Genomic DNA, 25,854 nt, shown 5'->3' with positions numbered 1-25,854 from the left:
GCTGAGGTTAGCCTTGAACTTGGGATCCTCCTGCCTCAAGCCTCCCAAGCTGCTGGGATTATAGGTATGCACCACTAAGCCCGGCTTGATGCTGGTGTTTTAAAACTTCTTTTGTTTGTCTTATTTGTAGAAACTCTAGGATGTTTTTATAGAGTGAATTTAGTTTCATTTATCTTGCAAAGACTCATTTTATTTCTTAAATCTGGGATTCATATCTTTCAAGAGCTGGAAATTTTTCAGATAATATACTTTCCATTGTGCTGGTTATTAATTAATCATCTCTCTTCTCAATATTTATTGCCTCTCTAAACTGTTTAAATATGTTTTCCTCTACTAGCCAGTATGATGTTAAGCTTTGTCAACAGAAGGAAGTAGAGAAATCACATAGGAGAAAAAGATTTTTCCTTTCTAGTTCTGGTGAGCTCAGCTCTCACCATATAAGATGCTTCCTGAGTGCCCACTTCCTGTAATTTGAGCAGTTTATTTAGCATCTACTGGCCCTAATTTTTTTCCCCCCAGCTACCTCTGACTTGGGCAGACTTACAACAAAGTATCCATACAACTTCCTTGGCAACCCTAGAGGGCAGATTTCCAGCAAGTGGGAACCAGTACAGCAGCATAACAACTTTTTTTTGCCATTCAGTGAGCCACAGTAATGTCCTCCCAACAAAGTCTAGGCCGAGGCTCTGGGTAGACGGGGCTCTACCTTGGATGCTCTACTTTAGTCCTAAGAGAGGAAGATGCTCCTTCAATTCATGATTCCTAAATTTCCTAGAATTCTCTTTTTAAAAATATTTTTTTTAGTTGTAGATGGACACAATACCTTTATTTATTTATATGTGGTGCTGAGGATTGAACCCAGTGCCTCATACGTGTGAGCAAGTGCTCTTTCACTGAGCCACAATCCTAGACCTCTTAGAGTTCTCTGTAACTTTCAGTATTATTCTTTCATTATTGCAATCACAAAATAATAAATAATTATTTACATTAAACTGTTTGAATTACTATGTGGTTTCTCTCTACTCCAGAATGAGCCATTGCACACCACTTTCAGAATTTCCTTAAATCTGTTTTACAAAGCATTTCTTCTCTCATGAGGTATATCTAATTTGTTTGTCTAACAAAATGCTTAACCTAGTCAGTGAGTTTTAAATGGAAATGACTACATTTCTCATTGTTACATGTATATACAATAATTTTTCACATATTCCTGTCTATTTCTTCACATATTCCTTGTCTATTTCTTGGGTCTGACTATGTTGCCTAGGCTGGCCTCAAACTTCCAGGGTAATCATTTCTCCTATGCAGCTGGAATTACAGGTATATGACACTGTACCTGGCTTTCCTAGTCTTTTAAAATCATCTTGTCTTTTATTTAGTTCCTGGTTCTTTCTTTATGGTGTTTAATCATTTAAAATTTTGCTTATTTTCTATTTCAATGGATGCATTATCAGAAATTCTCAAGACTCTAGAGGCTACAGTTGTGGCTCAGTGTAGTGATTTACTTAGCATGTGTGGAGCACTGGGTTTCATCCTCAGCACCACATAAAAAAATTTAAAAATTGGCTGGGGACGTGGCTCAAGCGGTAGCGCGCTCGCCTGGCATGCGTGCGGCCCGGGTTCAATCTTCAGCATCACATACAAAAAACAAAGATGTTGTATCCGCCGAAAACTGAAAAAATGAATATTAAAAATTCTCTCTCTCTAAAAAAAAAAAAAAAACCAAAACCAATAAATGATTGATATTTTAAAAAAATTAAAAATTAACAAATAAGATCAAGATTTAAAAAAAAGTTATTGCCTATAATCCCAGTGGCTCAGGTAGGAGGATTGTAAGTTCAAAGCCAGCCTCAGCAAAAGTGAGGCACTAAGCAACTCAGTGAGACCCTGTCTCTAAATAAAACAAAAAATAGGGCTGGGGATGTGGCTTAGCGGATGAGTGCCCCTGAGTTCATTACCCGGTAGACCCCCACCCCGGAAAAATTAAAAAAAAAAAAAAAAACAGTTGAAAAAATTCTCAGAACTCTAAACTTGTTCTTTGTAATATGTTAACATCTTTTATGGCAAACTTTTTTTTTTTTTTTTTTTTAGCAGGAAACAGTTTTATTTGGCTGCAGCCAGATCCAGAGGGTACAGCCTTTGCTGTAATCATCAATCCCCTGAACCCTGAGTTCAGGGAGTTTCAGAGATTTATACCCATCATGTAAGGGGAGGGGCTAAGAAGTTCTCAGTCTGCAGAAGTTCACATAAAAGCAGCTTTTTCTTTCACTGTTCTGGTCATTATGGCAAACTTTTCCTCATGTATTTTTTAAATGTTGGCTTCATCTTCAGGAATCATGTAATCTGCATTAAAGAAGTTGTTGCTTATGGAGTTGTTTTTCCTGCCCCTGCCCTGGCTCCTATATTGGGGATCAAAACTAGGGTCTGACACTTGCTAAACAAATGCTCTACTGCTGAGCAATACACCCAGCATTTTTCAAACAGGATGTTGCTAATTTATCCAGGTTGGCCTTAAATTTATGACCCTCCTGTTCCTCAACCTCCTGAGTAGCTAAGATTACAGGCATGTGTCACTGTACCTAGCTATGGACCTCCTGTTTATTTACATTCTTTTCTCGAGGGTTCCTGGATTAAGCAGATGAAGTAAAAGAACCAAACCATAAACCCATAAGAAGGTAGTCTTATGGTTATAAATTATTAATGGATATAATATTTTTTTTCCTACCCAGAACCCATGTTGAAATAAATTTCCCTGTTCTTATCTTGTGCTGTTTGTCCAAAAAATACTGGTCTTTGAGAGTCCAGACTTCATACAGTATTTTAGTTCACATTATAAATACACGCTGACATGAACCTTCTCTCTCATTCTCATATTTAATGTTCTTAGTAACCATGAGGAACATGATAAACTGAAGTAACATCTAGTCTTTTACCATACTCTCATAAATATTATAGAAATCCTCATCTTCTTCAACATCCTTTTCCCCATTCATGGATTATTTTCCTCCAATTCTTTTTCCTTTTGAAATTCTATGAATAGAACACTTATTAACTATGCTGTAGAGCTGCTTATAATTCCTCTAGGATCTATCCTCTATTTCAAATCACCTTATGTAGATATAGTTTCTCTTACTGTATGCCTTTAGCATTTAATTATTACTTTGTTTGGGAATTTTGGCCCTGGACACTGTTTATCCTAGCTCGAAGATGTGTAACATGTGGGCAAAATCCATAACAGCCACATGTCCAAATCAGCTTTTGTTTTGTCTAGGAGAGGAGATCAAACAAATTCAAAATAATTATTTGTGATGTTTGACAACTGAAGTTGATCACTTGCTTAGCTAATCTTCTGAGAAACAGAAGAATCATATATACAGAAAACATACAAAGGAAAAACTTGAAAGAAAAGCATAGAAGAGAAACCAAGGAATACCTAAAATGCAGAATTTTAAAATATGATCCAAAGCATACCTCTATATCATCTTTAAAGATGGCTGGGGCAGGCTTGTATTCTGGATCTTCCACATCCCTGTTAAAATTACAACAAATGCTATAATTATTTTAACAAATATGATTTCTATTTACAGAACAAACAAATGAAATTTCACTGGAAGAATCTGTTAGCTTAAGAATCGAAATGAAATCTGTTTTCTAGCTAAAGTAGGGCAAGCCATATCATAAATGCTACTATATGGCAAGTAAGAAAAGAGCTAGTTCCAATTTATTCTTATTCCCAATTCAATATTAAATGTATTCTGTTATTAACCTTGAAATGTCTCCTATTTTTCTCTTTTGGGGAGAATTGAAAGATGATGTAAGGCCTTATAACAGGGATAGTGAACAATTATCATCTTTCTCTGCAACTATTATATTCTTGCCATTCTTTTCCCCTCTTTTGTCCCTAGAATTTTATGGACTAGTGGCCATGATACACTACTAGAGTGAAAAACATAAAAAGACTCATCAAAGAAACAGGTATTGTAAGGAGAGATGGTGCAACCTGTCATCCCAGAGATTCAGGAGGCTGAGGCAAGAAGTTTTTGCAAGTTCAAGGCCAGCCCAAGCAACTTACCTAGACCCTCTCTTGAAATAAAACATAAAAAGAACTGGAGATATGCTTCTGTGTACAGCTCTCCTGAATTTAATCCCCAGTACCAAGTGGTTGGGGGGACAATTGTATGAGCTGGGGTACAGCTTAGTGATCAAGCATGTGTTTAGCATGCATAACATCCTGGGTTCAATCCTAGGCACCAAAACCAAAACAGGTCATGCAATCTGTTCCTTATCCTACTTTGTATGGTCAAGTACTAAAGTATTAATAGCTCTTTGAGATTTTGAACTTAAATTAATTATCTTATTTCTACATCATTTAAAGATAAACCTGACTGAGTTGAACAGAAGACATACACGGAGAATTCATGACTCTGAAATGAACATACCCATCCATAAAATCATTGGCTCTCTGTTCAGCAGCAACTGCTTTATCATCAGGTTTTCCCACTCTTTCCAAGAAGCATAATGCTGGGTCTGCTCGGATAGTGTTATATTTTTCATATCCTGAAAGTGTCACCAATTACAAAGGAAAAAAGATTAAAAGAAGGAAGACATATAAATATATGCATTCTCACATTTTTGGTGGGTGATATTCCTGAACTAAAGGGATCATATATTAAAATGAGAAAAATTGAGTCATATTTTCTAGAAATTATCACAAATATTACATGATCTGATAATAATTATCTGTAAAATTTAGATGAAATTCTGTTAAGAAAAACAGAATAAACTGATCATACACACACATATTTCATAAATTAATTTTTCTTGAGAGAGGAAATGTGAAAAATGTACATCCGAGAGAGAAAGGTCATGAATACCACCCTGTAATGAGGAAATGTAGTAACTGATGGACCTAGTTTGATAGTATTATCTTTCTAATACAGAATATATTTAAAAAGTGTTACAAGAATAAAGCTATAAGGGGAAATCAATAAACTGAGAATATTTGAATAACATTATACATAGAAAAGGTTCCCCCTACCTTAACGCTTACTTACCATGTTTAAAAACCCCTATAAGGAGAGACTTATCAGCGTCAAAGTCCCACCACTCAGCAGGAACTTCTGAATGGTCTGGTTCTGGTACCCAAACATCAATATCACTTAAAAAAAATCATGATAAAGCACAATGAATTACTTTTTATGGTATCGGGGAATGAACCCAGAGTATACTAGCACTGAACTGCATTTCCAGACCTGTTTATTTTTTATTTTGAGACAGGCTCTAAGTTTCTAAGGCTAGACTGATATAGGTGTTCCAGTGCATCTGACAGATATAATTATTACAAACAAGAAAAAAAAAAAAAAGAAGGCAAATATTTACATATTTGAAAGCAATGTGATTTTTAAGAGAGAGATTAAGTTTCAATAAGGTTTATTAAGGAATCATATTCTTTCAACTTACAACTTGCCAAAAATTATCTGGTTGAAATGTCATTTTGCATATAATAGCCCTGAAAGTGTAAATGAATTGTTTTACACTGCAAAACAAATTGTTTCTTCTAAACCACTTTTTGCTAAGAAAATAAAAAAAAATGGTTTAACTAAAATACATAAATATGCTTATACAAATAATTCTACGCTATGAGAATATAGTACCAAAAATTATAATAATAAATTCAGAATATTTTGGCAACTTGGCTGTTTTTTAGAGTAAGAAAGAAGTATAATACTGGCAAATTTTGCAAATGCAACTTTCTTCTCCTGTGCCTAACATTTGAAAATTATTATTTTCTCAGAGACCTTTCCTAAGTAACAAATATAATATCTCTAAAACAGAAGTCATACGTACAAAACAGCTGAAATGTTCAATTCTTTACCCTAGTAATTGAAATCATTGTCTCCTTTAGCCTAGCATATATTTGTGTTTGACAATTATTAGCAAATAAGTATCATCAATTCTTATCTATATTTACATTTTCTTTTATTATATTCAATATTCAAAGGGGTAAAAAATCAAATGGAATAAATTACTACATAAAATCATAATTATTGATTATAATTATCATAATTATTATATTTGATATACATGAATTATCAGTTTTAGAGAATTAGAGATACAATAAAATACAATAAAGTATACTGAGTAGAATTTCATATGTCTTGTTAGTATACTTTCATGAATTGACTAAATAAGACCTATAGATTTAAAGAAATGAAGAATTTCCTATTCAAAATAGATTCTATGACAAAAGTTCATTTTGTAGATTGGCTGTTGTTGGGAACACAAAATAAATTTTCATATAAAAATAAACTGATAAATAGTGTACATGTTCCTAGATTAAAGAATATGATATGTCACCATTAAAATACTTGAAACAAAAGACAATGACAATGAAAAAGACAAGTTTTATAAGTAATAATAATTCACTTTTTATTTTTCATAACTATTTTCCCAGAAAAGTTTTTAAACCAAAAATTTGAGAAAGGGGTAAAGACACCTTTCTCTCTATTTTTTTTTTTGTTTGTTTGTTTGTTTTAGACTGGGGACTGAACCCAGGGGTCTTACCACTGATCCATATGCACAGCCCCTTTTTAAAAAAATATTTTATTTAAAGACAGGTGTTTCTTAGGGCCTTGCTAAATTGCTAAGGCTAGCTTTAAACATGCAATCCTCCTGGCTTAGCCTCCCAAGACATTGGGATTATAGTTATGCTGAGATTATAGGCGTGTGCCACCGGCTTTCCTTTAAATTCTTAAAGGAATGTGTCAGCACTTTAAGTGATCACTTTATTGTTCCTATGTTTGCATTAAGATAAGATTGAAATTTTGTTAGCTTAGTGCAAAAAAATAAAAAGGAAGAATGACTCTCCTTTTCTTGTAATATGGTAAAAATTTTAAAAAAGGGCATGATGAGATATCTGGTTAAAGGAGATAATTAGCTCAGAATACAGTAATTCCCAGGTCAAAAGTTTTCCTAAATTGTGAAAACAAAGTCAGTCAGTGCTACCCAGTATTAGGATTTTGTAAATTGTTAGCAAAAAGGACATGAACTAGATGCACACCTCTTGTTGATTTCTGTTCTTAAGGATTCAGCTCATATATTTTAACCTGCATAAGGACTTCTTAAACTTCCCCAGGCTAAATCATTCATTTGAAATATGTTTAAACAGCACTCACTATGCCAACAATGGCAATAATGAATGACACCAGATGCCCTTTGTAGAGTAGTACCTGCAATACTATGTGATGACTTGATGACCATGACATGATAATCTGAGTACATGCCTAATTCAGATTTGAGAAATCATGAATGGCTGAGCTGATGTCAGGTGAATGAGAGGGAGAATCAAAGAATGGGAGAATGTTTCCATAAAAACAAGAGGCAAGAGGAATCAAACATGGCATATTTGAAAAATGCGGATCTGAAGTTCAAAAGAGAGATGTGGGCTGAACAAATAGAGAGTTGGAAGACATAAGCAAGGAGATCGAAAAATGAAGCCACAGACAACACCTAAGATCAGTAACAAGAATAGAGGGCCTAAGGGAAGACTCTCTGACATTTTAAAGACAATAGAATCAAGCCTGAAAATCAGCAAGCAGAAAGCTAAACAGTACAGGAGAATGGTACCACAGAAGCATTTTAAAAACCACAAAGTGTTCTACACAGGTAAAGTAAGGTAAACAATATGACGTATACATAATATTTAGCAGCAAGAATGTTGGTTAATATCTTGAAGTGTGTGGCAAAGTTAGGAGGTAGAAGTGCTGCATTGTGGAGTGCACAAAGCATGGGAGGGAAGAAAAAGGAGACACCAAATAATAAATATTCTTCCTAAAACAAGTTTAGCTTCGAAATCAACAAACGTGTGGGGCTGGGGTTGTGGCTCAGCGATAGAGTGCTCGCCTAGCACGTGCAAGGCCCTGGGTTCGATCCTTAGCACCACATAAAAGTAAATAAATAAAATAAAGGTATTGTGTTCAACTACAACTAAAAAATAAATAAATTAAAAAAAAAAAAAGAAATCAACACGCGCAATAATGGAGACACTGGGTCAAAGTGTTAAGTGTGTGTGTGTATGTACCGGGTACATTTATATATGGAATATAAGATACAATGAGAGACCAAAGAGCACTAGATTAATGAAAGAAAAGGAAAAAAAAAGAAAAAGAAAGGGATAATCCAGAGAGCAGACCCTGGGAAATCACGAAATCAGACCCATTCAGGCCAAGGGAATCAGTCAATTCATCACCACATATTTAAGTATTACTTAATACGTCCCAGATTCTAAGGCTTGAAATAAGACAGATAATGCACTTACCTTTAAAGCAGGTTAAATTGAAAAGAAGGGAGAAAAATGATATTAAAAAATAAGCACAATTTTTGAATAGCAAAGGTATTATGAATCAGATAAAACAAAGTTAACTAGTGATAACTGGTGGGCTACTGTAGCTGAGGTGGGCAAGGCAGGCTTACCAGAGAAGGAAATCCTAGAGATTTGAATAATTTGAAGGAGCAATTCTATGGAAGATCTGGGGCAAGGGTAGTAGGACCAGGAGAGAAGCATAGAATAAACTTTGATATTAGAGGAACAGAAAGACCAGCGTACCTGGACTATACTGGGTGAAGGGCAAAGTGAAGGAAAAGGTCAACGGGAATTTGGCTTTTATTCTGAGAAACAAGAAGCATCTGGAGGGTATGACTTGATTATTGCTTTGAAAAGATTTCTCTGGCTACTGTTTGAAGGATAAGGTATAGAGAGGAGAAAATAAATGCAAAGACAATCAATTGAACGTATGCCAGAATGATTCAGGAAACAGAGTTAAGGGAGGGGAGAGACAAATGTTTCAGAATAGAATGATTACCAAAGGAGTAAAATTCTTACAAGATAAAAACAGATAAGTTATAAGCCACAAGGTTTACCTAAAGAGAGGGACCATTTCTACAGTATCCTAAAGGAAGAATAAGTGGAAATATATGCAAGAAGAACTAAAGGTAGCTCTTGTCTTACTGTTTGCTACATGAAATATATACCAACCTCACTATTGGAGGTTGCTGGTGGTAGGGTGGAAGGAAGGGTTGAGAAAAGAGGTGCGAGATGATCCTCATAAGAAGTTGGAAAGCGAATTTACTAGCCACAGTGGTTAAACAGCATGTGCTTAATCTTGTTTGATGTGAGTACATCTCACATGACTTGAGGATTTTTTTCAACAATGTTTATCTGCTTAGAGAATGTGAGAAGTAAAAAAAATATTTGGGTTTCACTGGAGCTGAGGTTAGCAGAGATGTAAAACAGAGAGAAAGGCAGGCAAAGGGAATTAAGGAACTTAGTTTAGGCATAGACACCTGAACTATAAAATCTAGGTTGAATAATGAGAAAAGAGTGGGCATAAAAATACTAACACCTAATAATAATAAGAAAAGTGACATTGTGATGAGGTTAATGAATTATGAGAAGTATCCAGGTTAAGGAGTTGGAAGGACGGATTGAGGGACAGAATTCATATTTAAGAAGCAGTGCTATTAATGGTGATGACAAGATGAAGTACATGATTATGTGAATATATGCCTAAAGCAAAGAGAAAAAAGATGCTGGTTTAGAAAAAGAAACTGAGACTGCCAGGTGTAGTGCTGGAAGGCTGAGACAGAAAGATCAGAAGTTCAAGGCCAATATGAGCAAAATAAGGAAACCCTGTCTCAGAGAGCTAAGGAAATTTCTGTTTGAAAGCTTTCCTACCTTTTTTCTAAAACAAAGGAGGGATATCAGTTGCCAAGAATAAACAGTTGAGTAGGAGGTTAATGTGTGAAGGTTCAAACTCTAGCAAAACACACACACACACACACACACACACACACACAGATATTTCTGAAGAGATGAATGAATCAGTCAATATATTTCTGTCTGCCTTAATGGCATCTGGGTTACAAATCATTCTTAACATTATCACCACCACCATATTGTTATGATTACAACTTTTAGTGACAAGCCAATGATAAGAATAGCAGAAAAATGGCAATGAATTGGCAAGGGTTAATTCCCAAGGTAGGGGATTTTCCTATTTGTGAATTTCCCTGAATTAAGGAGCCACTTAACTAAGACAATATGATGTTTGCCTCATCGTGTTAGTGGAAAATGAATATACACATTATTTACTTTACCTTGCATCTACTCCATCAAATACTTTCTGACACTCATTACCAATGACTTCTTGCTTTAGATAATATAGCATTCTTACACGAAGCAAAACTCTGAAAACAAGAGAAAATAAAAAGGAACAAAGATTATTCACTTAAAAAAATTCATCTAAGGGGTTAAAGTTAGGAAGGAATTTGTACATAAATTTTCTTTTGGTGAGGTGGGATGTTCTGGGGATCAAACCTGGGAGTGCTTTAGCACTCAGATCACCAATCCTTTTTCCCTTTATTTTTAAATTTTGAGACAGAATCTCACTAAGTTGCTAAGGATGGCCTTGAACTTGAAGTTCTCCTGTTTCAGCATCACAAGCTGCTAAGATTACAAGCATATGTCACCATGCCTGGCTGAATATGTATATTTAAAAAAAATTTTTAATTTGTTTTAATTAGTTACACATGACAGTAGAAAGCATTTATGCACTTTGATTTATCATACATTGATGGGATATAATTTCTCACTTTTCTGAGTGTACATGTTGCAGAATCATATTGGTAATGTAGTCTGTCTCTCTCTCTCTCTCTCTCTCTCTCTCTCTCTCTCTCTCTCACACACACACACACACACTATATATATATATACAGTACTAATGTCTATTTCATTCTACTATCTTTCCTATCCTCACATCCCCTCCCCTACCTTCCCATCACTTCCTTCTATCTAATCTAAGGTAAGCTGTTCTTCCCTAGGGCTCCCCACCTTATTGTGAATTAGCATTTGCACATGAGGGAAAACATTTGACCTTCAGTTTTGTGGGATTGGCTTATTTCTCTTAGCGTGATATTCTCCAACTTCAACAACTTACTGGCAAATTCCATAATTTTACTCTTCTTTAAAGCTGAATAATATTCCATTGAGTATATATACCACATTTTCTTTACCCATTCATCTGTTGAAGGATACCTAGGTTTCTTCCATAGTCTAGCTACTGTGAATTGAGCTGATATAAACATGTGTCACCATGCCTGGCTAAATATATATACATTTATAACAAAATGAGTAAATGAACCTCATTACTATCAATATATGAAAGATTTCTCCAAAATCTCCACGTTATTATTATTTTCCCAGTAAAAGATAATGAGTTCATCTGAAGGCCAGTTCTATTTATCTGTTGGTGAAAACAGTGACACAAAGGTATCCTGATTGCCAAAGGATACATGATTAAATTACTAGCAGAATTAGCCTAAGACAATGCTATCTCTATATAACATGCTTTATCATTGTTGATAACTTAAGAAAAGTAAACTTTTAAGAAATGGTATTAAAATACCCTACTACCTACTTATTACAGTGGTGTTTTATATGTTTTTTGTAGCCTTCATCTTGAAGTAGCTGCTCAGGATTATATTTTCGAAGCCATTCTGCTTTTTGTATATCAAATGAACTTGTCTGAGTCTTCACTTTTTTCCCTTTTCGACCCCTGGGTACAGGAGCTGATAGGCCTGTTAAAATGAGAAGTCCATGTGAAATCAGGAGAAATTTGTATGAAGACCTATAATATGAAAGATTTTTTTCTAAGGACTGTGGTTGTGGCTCAGTAGCAGAGTGCTTGCTTAGCACGCGTGAGGCACTGGGTTCGTTAACAATATTAACCCAGTCACAAGTCAGGATGATGGTTTTAAACATATTAAAACAATTCCCACCCCCCAATTATCTAATAATTCTGTATGTCTAATTAGAATGATCATTATAATTTCCGTTTTGTTCCCAAACAGGTTGATTTTTTTTCTGCATGTGAAAAGGACAAGATCAAACTTATCCCTCTATTTTACTTTTGCTGCCTAGTTACTAAAAGATAGGATTGGCCTCTTGTCTTTCAAAAATTGATTTTACTAATAACATGGATTAGGTTGGCCATTGGGGGTTCCTGTTCAAGATAGCTAAATTCATCATTTCTTGAGATTTTGTTGTACTGTATTTTAAAAAAAGTATCCTTCCTCCTCCTCCTCCTCATCATCATCATTACATAGTTCATATTTGTTTCTGAAGTCCCAACATAGACTTTTCTTATCTAATTCACTCACTCCCTCTTCCCAGAGATCATCAGTACCTTGAATTTGTTTTCTTGTTCCATGCCTGTTTATATAATTATTATATATGGATGAAAAAATGTTTAGCATAAAAGTATTTAAGTATTTAATATTAAGGGCACTAAATTTCAGTAGTTAGTATTAAGGTTTATATTATACATGTAATCCTACAATAAATCTCTATTTTAAAAGCTTATAGAATGAGATCTTAGCAAATCTTTTTTAAATCCCTATTTTCAGCTTCTTGCTTGGTGTCTAATAACATCTCTTTGAAGCATAAAAACAGATATTTTTCCCCATCTGACAATTTTTATATTTTCACAGGGAGAGATATATATATAGTGTGATTACATATATTTATTTTTACCACTTCATTGTTTTCATTCCCTCCTTTCTGTGTTGTTGCAGAACGATAAATAACTTTATATTTCAATCCCTTATATTCTCACTGGTTTGGAAACTGAACAGTGCATAAACATATATACAAAATTTTCCTGATAAAATCTGTAGATATTCTAGATTTATAAATCTTCCCATTATTTTCTCAATTCCACCATTCAGTTCTTCAATTCCTGTAATTTACAGGAGATTTGTTTGTGCTCTCATTGTTTTTGTTAGCATTTTGTTCCTTCAAAACCACTGTATGGTATCTGAAATATCTTCACTAAAATTAATTATAGTTCAAAAATAAACTTTTCCCTTTCCTCCAAGTTCATTCTAATGGTTTAGTTTTAGCCTCTATCTTTCATGTGAGAGACTATCTCAGATGTCTGATAATCTTTCATTATGTTGGCTTTTATTTAAGAATGACAGATTAAAAAGCTAATATGTAGTTTTAAAGTACTGAGCCTGTTGAATGTGAGATCACAGAAGAGCAAATGACTGGAGTTTTGCCCTTAGATAATGGTCTAGCAAAGTTCAAATAAGGTGGTGATTTTCATACTGGAGTACTGTATTACCAGTATCCAAATATTCACTCAATGCTTATTTACTAGCACCACATATTAACTACCAGTTCAACCCAAAGATCCTTATATTTTACTCTACCTAACGAATAAACTTCAATTTTCATCCTGCTATATGGAGTTGAAGAGGTTATCTGGAGATCTGTCTCTTTTTAAACAGCTTTTAATTACAATCCCTGTCTTATCACATAACACTTCTAGAGGTGTCATATGCCCAAAATTCTTGAGACTTTTAAGAAATCTGTGAAGAAAAACAGTTTTTCCCCCCCCTTTTCCACAGCTAAGATTAAGCTCTCTTTGGTTGGTTAAGTCAGGTATCACTAATCTATTTGCTTTCAACTTCTAAAACTTTGTTGATACTTTGTCCCTCATCCTCCTCTTTTCTCAGGGTTTATGCTTATTTTAAAATAATGTGGAACATAAGCATATACAAAAGTAGATGGAATATTATGATGAATCCCCATGTGTTAACATCCAACTTTAATAATTATCAAAAATCCATGGCTATTTCATCTCTATTCTGTATACTACCCAAATTCCCATACTATTTGAAGTAAATCTAAGATATTAACCATTTCACTCATAAACATATTAATTAATGTCTCCTTAAAAAATGTCTATGGAAGGGCTGGTATTATGGCTCAGCGGCAGAACACATGCCTTGTATATATGAGGCATTGGGTTTGATCCTCAGCGCCACATAAAAATAAACAAACAAACAAACAAATAAATAAATAAAGGTACTGTGTCCATCTACAACTAAAAAAAATATTTTTAAAAAAGTCTACATAGGGGGCTGGGATTGTGGCTCAGCGGTAGAGCGCTCGCCTGGCATGGGTGGGACCGGGGTTCTATCCTCAGCACCACATAAAAAATAAAAGGCATTGTGTTGTGTCCATCTACACCAAAATAAATAAATAAATAAATAAAACTCAGTTAAAAAAAGTCTACATAATATAATAATTCCTTAATATTCAATATTTAAATGTCCAGTAATCTAATAAAGATAATACATTTTTTTTCTCTTGCTTATCTTAATCAGAATCCAAATAAAGTCTCTAAAATCCAATCTCTCTTTTAAATATTTTCTTTAGTTGTAGATGGACACAATACCTTTATTTAATTAATTTATTTTTTATGTGGTGTTGAGGTTAGAACCCAGTGCCTCACACATGTTAGGCAAGTGCTGTATCTCTGAGCTACAACCTGAGCCTGACTCCAATCTCTTTTAGGTTATAGCAGGGTTTCACTTCAGTATTATTATTCATGTTTTGGGCTAGACGGTTGTTCATTGTGAGAAACTGTTTACCTCTAACCTCTACCACACTAGATGCAAGTAACATGCTTAAGTTGAGATTAGCTGTGGTGGAAGTGGGACTAGACTGAGTCATAAGATCATCTCTGGTTGAGAAGCACTAAAGCCTTGTTAGTTTCTTCCTAATTTTATTTATTTATTTAATTTTTTTTGCTCTGGGGATTAAACTGAGGGGTATGTTACCACTGAGTTACATCTCCATTGTTTTGAGACAGGGTTTTGCTAAGTTGCCCAGTTCACAGTGGCCTTGAAATTTTGATGCACCAGCCTGGGCCTCCTGAGTAGTTGGGATAGCAGGCATGCACCACAGTGCCTAGCTTTCTTTCCTATTTTATAAATGGAGTTTCAAAGAACAGTGAAATCTGTGTGTTTCCTCCATCCTTACTCAGAAGTCAGTGCTTCATATTAACTACATGTCTCTTATTAAGATGGGCTAATATAAACCATCCCATATAAAATATGTGCTTGCTTTTGTCCTCCATCTCAAGATTTGGTATATTTACTTAACAATATTTATCACAATCTACAATTATTTAGCTAATTTATCTACATTCTAACTATTTCTGTCTCCCTGGCTATAATGTAAGGTTTATGAGCTCAGGAGTCTTGTCTAATCTTACATCTTTTTATTTTTTCCAGCACTTTGCACAAGAAACATACAATAGGTGATCAATTAATTTTTTTTTTATTAAACAGGACAAGATGGCATCACAAATTTAAGGCACAATAATTTTTTTTTTTAAATAGAAAAGAACATTCTGTTAGCAAGCCTATGGACAAAAAAGTACTTGCATATTCCTCTGATATGGGTGTAAACTGGTTTAATCACATTGGAAAGCAAACTAAAGTATTTATGAAAATTTAAAATGAATATCAATGCTTTTCAAAGTTTAATATGCATACAAATGGCTGAGGATCCCACTAAAAAGAAGATTCTGATTCAGTAAATCTAAGGCACTAAGACTTTGCAATTCTAAGATCTCAGGAGATAAGATGTTTTTGATCTAGAGACCACATTTAAAGTACTAAAGATATATGTTTGCTATACCTCAATAATTCTATTTTTTGATATCTGCTTTACTGAAAGATTTATTCATATGCATAAGAAGGACTAAACAAAGCGGTTCACTGAAACTTATTTTTTAATTTTCTAAGAGTGGAAACCTATATATCCATCATTAAAGGAAACGCAAAACAAATTAAGAAATATACATACTATGGAATACTAAACAGAAAATAAAAACTGAGATGGATCAACATGAACACAAATGGAAAGACCTCTATATAAGTCAACAACTTGTAAACTGATACATATATGACAACAATAAGTAAAATCCAAATATCTAACAAACTAATAACACTGGCATTTTCTGAAGTTGGAACTTTAAGGGTGAAGATGAAAGTTCCTTAATACTACCTGAACGATGTAACATTTTATAGTAGAATATGTTAAGCGTTAATTATTTAACAAAAAAAAAAAAAGAAAACAAAAGAATGTTTTTACCTAGATGATTTTGTAACTCTCGTGTCTGCCCATCTTCAGTTGGAGTAATAAGATCCCATATGAAACCTTTAATTTTCTCATCTCCTCGGTAGTGAACAAGGCAATATGCCAAGAGAGCTCGGCAAATTATTTCTACATCGTGCTCATTTAACTGCCTTTTAAAACGTCCATGAGACAGAATCTCTCTCCATCGGCCCCACCTAGTTATAAAAGGTATATTTACATTGATATTAAGTAAAGTTCTAGAAAGAAACAACTTACAGATGAAGAGCAAGAGAAAAAAATAACACACACACAACAAAAACCAACAACACAACAAACAAAACAACTCTCTCATTAACAGACTTTGCTAATGATGTTGTCCTCCATGTATGAACAAAGAGGAATAGTGTAGTAATTTCTATTATATTTACTCAATAATGAAATATAACATTATCTACTTTGTATTACTAAATACACAAATTGGAAAACAAGGAGTTTGATGTGATAAATTTATAATTTAAACACTTAACCTATCTCCTCATTCTCCAATTGAATATTTGTTAAATACAGAAATCCTGGATATTTAAAAAATAGATCTTATTGATTTTAAAAGATAAAAATTACTGGAAAACAGTAATTTTCTCTAACCTTATATGACTGCTTAAAAAAACATTAAAAATAATATTTTACCCATAAACTAGCAAGTTTTTCTCTACTCTGAAGCATTCAGTTCTTCCATAGCCATTGGAACGATCACAGGGTCTCCGTAGTTTGGGTTTTTCATCTCCTTCACTTTCAGCTTCAGATAATTCAGCCAATTCATCTTTTGTGGCACTAAAGGGTCTTGTTTGTTTCCTAATTCTTGGAGTGTCAATAACCAAGCTGTTCTGTAAAATTTAACAGCTATTACTTGAAGTTATTTTTAATACTTTTGCTTGTAATAATGTTTTAGATTTTCACCTTCTAAATTGTACAAACAATAATTTTAGAAAGCAAAAAAAAAAAAAAAAAATTACTAATAAGTTCTGCCACTCTACCAAATCAAATTAAAAATATTTACATTCCTCTAAAATTTTTACCACATATGTACAATTTTGTAAATTACAGTCAAAGGCTTAACATAATTTGGTATTCTGCTTTATTATTAATATAAAAATCATTGCACTTCTACAATAATCATAAAATAAATTTAGCCTAAATTTATGCCTCCTAATTTGTTTTACCTAATTAATTCACAATTTGATTTAGACTTTTGATTTTTAACATAAATAATACTAAAGTAAATATTTGTGATCTAAATTTAGCCTAGAAATAAATCTGAAAGAAGGAAAATACATAACAATTGAAACACTGGTCAAAAGTTATAAATATTTTGTAGATTTAGAAATATGTTTTAGTAATCTCTAAGAGTTATACTAATATTAAAAGGCATATATGTATCATCTTCCCTATAGTCAATTTAGTTTAATTCATTCAAAATACATCTTCTACTTTTATTAAAAAACTTCTCTAAGTTAGGGAAACCATACTCTTGAGAGTCAGATAAATGTGTTTAAAAAAAAAAATGCTGTTCAGAATGAACTGTACAAGAGCGTCTAAAGAAAGTCAGAGAAAACATCACAAAATAGTGATACCAGACTTTGCCAGGCAGGGAGGAAACAGCATTACAAGAGGAGGAAAGAACAAGGGGCCAGAAAAGGAATCACATATTTAGGCTAAGTCTGAATCATAGAGCAGAAGAGAATATAACTCATTTATGATTTTTAATAGTGATTTGCAGAGTTCACTGCTTCTTTAGCATGTGAAAATGCCTCAGACTATAATATTTTTTCAAATTTACTTGCTTCACAAAATTATATATATTTCAAAAACACATTAAGTATTAATGATTGTAAATGGCAGTGATGTTATTCATAACTGTTAAGCTTTACATGTTAAAAAACTACCTAAAAAAGATTCCATGTGGGCTGGGATTGTGGCTCAGCGGTAGAGCACTCGCTTCGCACGTGCCAGTCCCTGGGTTCGATCCTCAGCACCACATAAAAAAATAAACAAGTGAAATAAAGGTGTTGTGTCCAACTACAACTAAAAAATAATTTAAAAAAAAGATTCCATGTATCAATGCTTACTATGAAATTAATCATGAGGATGTTATTTTGAAAGTAAGTAAGGATTAGAAACATTAATTCCTATAAAATTATTGGACAGGTGTCTTAGAAGGTAGGCAGTTAATGCTATAATTATCGTTTCCATTAATTTTATTTTAGCTTTCTGGCTCTGTCTTCCTAGAGAAATCATAAAAGAAAGAGTTTATAAATGCCACTTCTTGACTGCTTTTTTTACTGGATCATTAATGGGTTGACACCAACAAAACAAAAAGGAGAAAAGTAATTTATGAATTTAAGAGATATAAAAAGGATTAAATTAAAGCAATGTCTAACTCCTTCTCCTACTTCATTTCAATTTATGTGTGCAGAGATTTTTATTAGTTACCTTTACAACTGAATACCTTTAAGATACTATTATGTTATTGCCAAAGTATCTCAAAACAAAATTACGTTTAGAGGGAAATACTTACTCTGCCACTGATGGCATCAATATCTATTTCTGCTTTTTTAGCCCATTTTTGCCAGAAATTGGGATCATCTAAGGAAATATCTGTCCGGTTTCCAGATGCCACAAAACTTGCCTGAAATATATAATGGCAATTTTTTCAAGTCATTATGAAGTTGAAAGGGAAAATCTATAAAAGTACACTTAAACTATTATCTCCTCACATTTACTGTGGATAGAATTTGAATTCAGTATACACACTCAGACTCAAAGAAATGTTTCAAATCCAGTGGTCTGAAATATAACACAGCATTTGTTTAAAGCAAAGGCTTGATGCCAACACAGGTTAGAGTTTATGAGCAGAGTTAAATAAGTTACTACTGTTGGTTAACTCTTAATCTTTGTAAGCAAGGAAACTGCATAGGACAGATATACATAAACATTAAGAAATTAAGGTACAAAAAGAGTTAGAAAAATCTACCTACACAATATAGTTCATTTTCTGGTACCATACTTTATATCCATCACGTTTTCAAATATGTATTATCTCCTGAAAAAAAATGCAACATAATATATGGAAAATAAAAATGAATTGTTGGCTATCTTTATTTTTAAAATTCTTTTCCAGTGGCTGCAGATGTAGGTTGGTGGTAGAATGCTTTCAAACCACGTTCAAGGTCCTGGGTTTTACTACTAGCACCATTAAAAAAAAAAAAAAAGAAAGAAAGAAAAGAGAAAAAAGATACTTTCCTTACTATAAATATACTGTATAAATGTTGTAAATATTTAAGAAAATACAGAACAAAAGAAAATAAATATTTTACTTGGAAGAAACGTTAGTACATTTCAACTCTATAGTTTGTGGATTAATAACCATTATTTATAATTTAAGCTATTGAAAACAAAAATGCCATGTTAAAAAAAATCATCAAACAGTTTTATAAAAAAATAAAGAAGAAATAGATACATGATGCTTTAAGCAAGAAAAGGGACGGAAAAAGTCATGCCAAATCTTATACAAATAAATAGAAGAATATTTTTAAAAAATATTTATTTTTTAGTTGTATTTGAACACAATACCTTTATTTTATTTATTTTTTTATGTGGTACCGAAGATCAAACCCAGGCCCTTGCACAGGCTAGGTGAACTTTCTACTGCTGAGACACTACCCGGGTCCCAATAGAAGAATATTTTACATTAAAAAGATTTTTAAAGGTGAACCTAAGAGGTAAATTAAAATACTGCCTAATTACTGGAATGTAATTGAGGATGTTAAATCTTCATTTTAAAAAAACATTTTGATAGAATTTTAAAATGTTGAAAAACCATGCATTAAAAGAGAATAAAACTTAAAAACAAGCCAATTACAACACTCAAGATAACTGAAGGTTGAACACAAGATAATAAACATCAAGGAATTATATCTAATTTTATTTTTAAATGTTATCATATTGTGGTTATGTTTTTAAAAAGTCTATCTTTAGTAATACTATGGAAACATGTATAAAGTGATGATATGAGAGCTGAGCTGAGATTTGCATCAAAATAATATGAAAGATGGGTGGGTAGTAATGAAACAGTTTAGTATGAGTTGATAATGTTTAAGGTGGATGATAAGTACACATCTTTCATCATGATATTCTGTCTGTATTTGTAGTTTAAAACTTTATAAAATGATTACAAAATGAATAGGAACAAAATTGAAATATTAAATGCCTCTGTTTGAAGTTTGAATCTTAAAGATTCGATTCTAGTCATTGCTTACCAAGTAATAAGTACATTCATTCATTCCACCTAGCTTTCCTCTGAAATTGGGCTTTTAAGGTGTTTGTATAAAGTGTTAAATATTATAAGTGTTTAAAAATGTCTTTTCCTGGCATATTTATGATATTTATATGAAATTGAAGTGACAGTAATAAATGCTTTAATGAAATGAATTTAAATTCCTTTTTTCTTTTTTTGCTTCCTCTAACCTACAGAGTAAATATTATAAAACTTTTCTAAAAATTATATATATATATATTTTTACTTGTTTGAAATGATGAATGTGGTAGATTGAATTATGGCTCCTGAAGATATATTGTCCTAATCCCTAGAATGTTGTATTGTCTTATATGGTAAAAGTGAGTTGGCAGTTATAATGTAGCATCTTGAAATGGGATATTAGCTTATCCATGTGGCTGCTAAATGTCATTACAAGTGCCCTTACAAGAAGGAGGCAGAGGAAGATTTGTCTATAAAAAGAGGAAAAGGATATGACACAACAGAAGCAGAGATTGGAGTACTGTGGCCACAAGCCAAGGAATGCAGACATTCTTAGGAACTGGAAGAGATAAGAGATTCTCCCCTGGAGCCTCCAGAATGAACCAGCCTTGCTGACTCTTGATTTTAACCCTGGCAGACTGATGTTGGACTTCTGACATCCAGAACTATAAGAGAATAAATGTGTATTGTTTTAAGCCACTAAATTTGCAGGAAATTTTTACAGTGGCAATAGGAGATAATACAACGAGACACCTATTAATAATAAGCCACATATTAAAAACTCATATCCAACCTGAAATAACAAAGGCTAACTAGCTTGATGAAACCAAAAGAAGAAAGCCATCATTATCTGTATAAAAGTAAGAACAGATTGAGTATCCCATAAGCAAAATGCCTGGGATTACTTCTATTCAGATTTCAGATTTTACACATTCATTTATGCAACATTTGCTTAGACTTTACTGGTTGAGTATTTCTAATCCAACAATCTCAAACTAGAAATGTTCCAAATCCAAAACTCTTTAGGTATTGTGTTGATACTCAATTTTGGAGCACTTTGGATTTTGGATATTCAGAGTACAGATGCTTAACTTATTTAAGATAACATTTCATCAAACTGGCATATGAATAAGTACAATGGACAGATATCTAATTAAGTGCTAGTAAGTCCTAAATTATACGGGACTTCACTTTGTTGTCTCAGAAACAAATTTCTTGCCAAGCTTCATGGAGCACAGCAGTACTCCCAGCTACTTGTGAGGCTGAGGCAGGAGAAGTCCAAGTTCCAGGCCATCCTGGGTAACTTTGTGAGACTTTGTCTCAAAATAATCTTTTAAAAATATATATACATATATTTTAGTTGTCAACAGATGTTATTTGTTTTATTAATTTATTTATATGCAGTGCAGAGGATCAAACCCAGGGCCTCACACATGCCTGGCAAGTGCTCTACCACTAAGCCACAATTCCAACTCCCTCAAAATAAAATTTAAGAAAAGGGTTGGGGATGTACTTCAGTGGTAGAGTGCTTGTCTAGCTTCTGCAAGGCCCTGGGTTCAATTCCCAGTACTGGGGGGGAGGGGGGGAAGACAGAAAGAAAAAAAATGAATTTCATACAACCAAGGACATATGATATTTTCAAATCTTCACTGATACAAATTTAACAATTTTTAGGAACTGTGAAAAGTTCACTGAACAGAGTTCACAGGGCTTTATTTTGAATTCTAGTTCACTGATACATGTACCTTGAGACTGACCCCAGGTCCTAGTAGTGGGGGTAAACTGACGGCAATCTACCACTGATTATCCCATCCCTTTTTAATTTTTTATTTGAGACAGGGTCTTGTTAAGTTGCCAAAGCTAGCTTCAATCTTGTGATTCTCCTGCCTCAAATTCCCCAGCAGCTGGGATTATAGGAATAAACGTTTGTACCCAGCTTGCCCCTTGAGATTGAAATCAATCTAGTAAATGCCTATGTTTTATATATATTGAGAACACTCAACATGCCATAAATACCAAAAGACATTGGATGAAAACAGATTTTTAAACACTGTAGTAGATAATCATTTTTATTCTGATACCACATAACTGTTGAAAATTAAAACAATTTGCCAAGAAGAAACTAATTTTGTAATTAAATAGCTTTGGTTACATTCATAACAAATTTTATTTTTCAAACAAAAATTTTCTAAAGTTCCTAAATAATTCAAGATGATATTATGAACTGACATATAACCTAATTTCAAGATAACTTATATGATTCTCAAGGATTATGACAATGGAATAATGGCTATGGAAATGAAAAGCCCATGTGGAAGATGTGATGCAGTACTGGTTCATGCAATTCAAACTTTTTTTCCATACCAAATTTTAAAAACTCACACTACAGCAGCCTGGGATTGCAGCTCAGTGTTAGAGTACTGGTCTAGTATGTACAAGATAACAACAACAAAAAATCAGATAACAATAAACTACTCTATTTCTAGGACAAACCTGATGTCCTTATGAAAACCTCTCAGAACAAGGTTTAGATGATAGCTACTTATACATGAAGTTACGAATAATGAGTTCTATTTGATGGTTATGTACCAAGCATAAATATTCTTATTTTTGAAATGGGGACTTCCTATGTTGCTCAGGCTGGCCTTGAACTTGGATCTTTTGCCACAGACTTATCTAGAGTAGCTGGGATTACAGGCATGCAAAACCGTATCTGGCTTGATCTAAGTATTCTTAAAAGCAGTGAGCATGGGCTGGGGATGTGGCTCAAGCGGTAGCGCGCTCGCCTGGCATGCGTGCGGCCCGGTTCGATCCTCAGCACCACATACAAACAAAGATGTTGTGTCTGCTGAAAACTTAAAAAAAAAAAAAAAAAAAGAATATTAAAAAGTTCTCTCTCTCTAAAAAAAAAAAGCAGTGTGCTCTATTTATGTAGCTCCTTTTCAAATTCTATTTGATAATGCAAATAAGTGAATACCTTATTTGTCCAAACCTTTAAAAAAAAAAAACTATATATAGCAAAAGTCTTTGAAAATTCTAGGAAAAAGTATAAAATACTACCAACAAGGAAGTACCACATTCCATTCTGCCAAATGTCCACTATTTATTACCATTCCCATATATCTAATGGCACTGGCCTAATTATTTAGGAAATAAACAAATTATAAAGCAATTCTCTGGGCTCTTGTCAGCTATTTTGTGAGCTTTTTCTCAAAATCTAACAGTTACTTACTTTCTGAGCTGAGACTTTAACACAGTTAAGTGTTTCTTATTCTCAGAGTATATCTGATTATGAGTAGTGTATATCTGAATTATCTAAGTAGTACTTTCACAGTATTTTATAGTAGAGAAGGCTAAGTATGATGATTATGATCTCTTTAAACTCCAGAAAGACTCAGAGGTTAAGTTAATTGTCCAAGGTCACTCAGTTTATAAGTCAGAATTGAAACACTGTTATTTTGACTTCCATGATTATTATCATTAACATTTTAAATGAGGAAGCCTAGACTTATATGTGGTCATTATATGCTTTTTTGTACACCTTCATTACAAAAAAAATTAAGGAAAAATCTCTCTATGCTTAGCTTAATCAATAAATATGACAATTAAAACTAATAATACCTTTGGTATTAACTGGATTTCACTGAATTTTACACATAAGAAAAAAAATCTGTATAACCAGGACCGGTGTTACATGCCTACAATCTTAGCTATTTGGGAGGCTAGGGCAGGAGGATCCAAATTCCAGGTTAGGGTGGAAAACTTGGCTGAGACCGACCCATCTTAAAATAAGAAAATAAAAATAAGGTCTGGGAATGTAGCTCAGTGGTAGAATGCCCTGCCCTGGATTCAATCCCCTGACCCATGACGCAAAGGAATAAAAGTAAACAAGATTTTCCATGAAAGATATTAAAGCTCGCCATTATGACCACTTTTATTTAAAACCTTATACTGAATCATTATTTCTTTTGGTTCTATGATACTACTATCTACTTGTACTACTATTTATTTTCTATTAATTATTAACTTCCCCAATTTTTTACCTGTATCACAACCAATTCTCCTGGATGCCCTATAAATGTTGCAAGCAAAAGCTCCAATATTTTATTTTCCCCATATGAACTTCTTTCTGCATTCTTCATGTTTTATAACAATATGACCCTACTAGCTACAAGTTAGAATTGTCAAGTCATTTTGATAACCTGTTCTACAAATTTCTAGTTGGTCATCAACTCCTACTGGATCTCTACTCTCCTAGCTCACACATCATTATTTGCCAAACACATTTCTTTAAGATCTCCCTGCCTCTAGACTTTCCCCTTTCCAACTTGTTTTCCACATTGCTGCTAGAGTTAAATTTTGAAACTTGATTGCATGTGACTATTTTCTGGTTAAGGAGCTTTTTAAAAAAAGCTGAACTGCCTTCCAAATGACACATAAATTTCTTTACAAATTGGATCCAACTTCCCGAACTTCTTCAACTCCATCTAATTCATTCCATGCCATATTCTGAAACCTTCTCTGTACATTAGCAATGTATAATTCAGTTATGAGGATTTCCCTCTCTTTTACAAACACAATGTAATTCACAATTTTGTCAAGCTTCAACTAAGGCTTTCCTTACTCTCTGCTCTCCTATTGAACACAATGAAACAATTTCTTATTTTATTTTTTCCAGCAACTATAGTCCTTTCATTTTTAGTATAGTATTTTGGAGGGCACCTGACATAAGATTTCATTGGCCTATGAATGAATGCAAGCAATTTTTATTTGAAGAATGATATCATTACTTTTAGTGAAGCACATAAAAGGCTACTATAACAAAGGGATTCCCCATAAAGACAAATATTTCTGGGTGGGAAGCAAAATGGGGATGAGAATGGGGATGGGGACGAAGGAAAACGTAGAAAAGAAGATGAAAGAAGAAAATTTGTATGAATCAGTACAGATGATAAAAAGTACTGTGATAAAAAAAAAACACTTCAGATGAATGGAAAACATAGGTTTAACATGTCTTTGTTGAAAAGAAAAGAAACAAGGAAAGAATAAAACATAAAATATGTAAAGAATATTAGTAAACTGAAATTTTTTTCCTACAAATTGAACATATAGTTATTAATTCTTCTTTTAAAGAAAGAAACTTCATTTTATTCTCCCAAAATTAGATTTTAGTATTTAAAAGGAAATAGGAATTCTTTCCTCTCCTTTAGGTTCTTTTAATTATTAAGGTTAATATAAGCTGATTTAACCTCCTACATTATTACTTATATTTTGCTATCACTGGTATATTTTTTAGTTTCTAAAGTTTTTTGATTTCAAATGTCCTATTCTGAATAATATGCAAAAGTAGTTGCAAGTATTTCAATTTGGCTCCAAAGAGTTCGTGTGAAATTTTATGTAAGATCAGAAAAACTGAAGGAAAGGAATATATTGTTTATAACTTTGAGATAACTCACTATATTTACAGATTTTGAATAAGAGACATTAAAATTTTTCAGTAAGAGACACAAACATCATTGCTTATGTTTAAAAAATATAGTACTCACTG

At 33.1% G+C, this 25,854-nt stretch overlaps 1 protein-coding gene across 13 annotated transcripts in view; it reads right to left on the bottom strand.

The window, feature by feature from the left end:
- The window catches only part of Chd9 (chromodomain helicase DNA binding protein 9), a 248,958-nt gene that overhangs the window by 32,406 nt on the left and 190,698 nt on the right, over window positions 1-25,854 (bottom strand). For 12 of the 13 annotated variants that reach the window (XM_071604701.1, XM_071604707.1, XM_071604699.1 and 9 more), the window contains 8 exons: window positions 18,567-18,677; window positions 16,679-16,875; window positions 16,007-16,206; window positions 11,475-11,634; window positions 10,156-10,245; window positions 5,055-5,158; window positions 4,440-4,557; window positions 3,472-3,529 (listed from right to left, as the gene is read on the bottom strand). In XM_071604701.1, the coding sequence (XP_071460802.1) occupies window positions 3,472-3,529; window positions 4,440-4,557; window positions 5,055-5,158; window positions 10,156-10,245; window positions 11,475-11,634; window positions 16,007-16,206; window positions 16,679-16,875; window positions 18,567-18,677 (1,038 nt within the window). The remainder of the gene's footprint in view (window positions 1-3,471; window positions 3,530-4,439; window positions 4,558-5,054; window positions 5,159-10,155; window positions 10,246-11,474; window positions 11,635-16,006; window positions 16,207-16,678; window positions 16,876-18,566; window positions 18,678-25,854) is intronic. The other variant, XM_071604708.1, reaches the window with a different exon arrangement.

This window comes from Marmota flaviventris, chromosome 18, assembly GCF_047511675.1.
Source record: "Marmota flaviventris isolate mMarFla1 chromosome 18, mMarFla1.hap1, whole genome shotgun sequence".
Taxonomy (NCBI): domain Eukaryota; kingdom Metazoa; phylum Chordata; class Mammalia; order Rodentia; family Sciuridae; genus Marmota; species Marmota flaviventris.
This window is presented reverse-complemented; position numbering and strand designations above follow the sequence as displayed.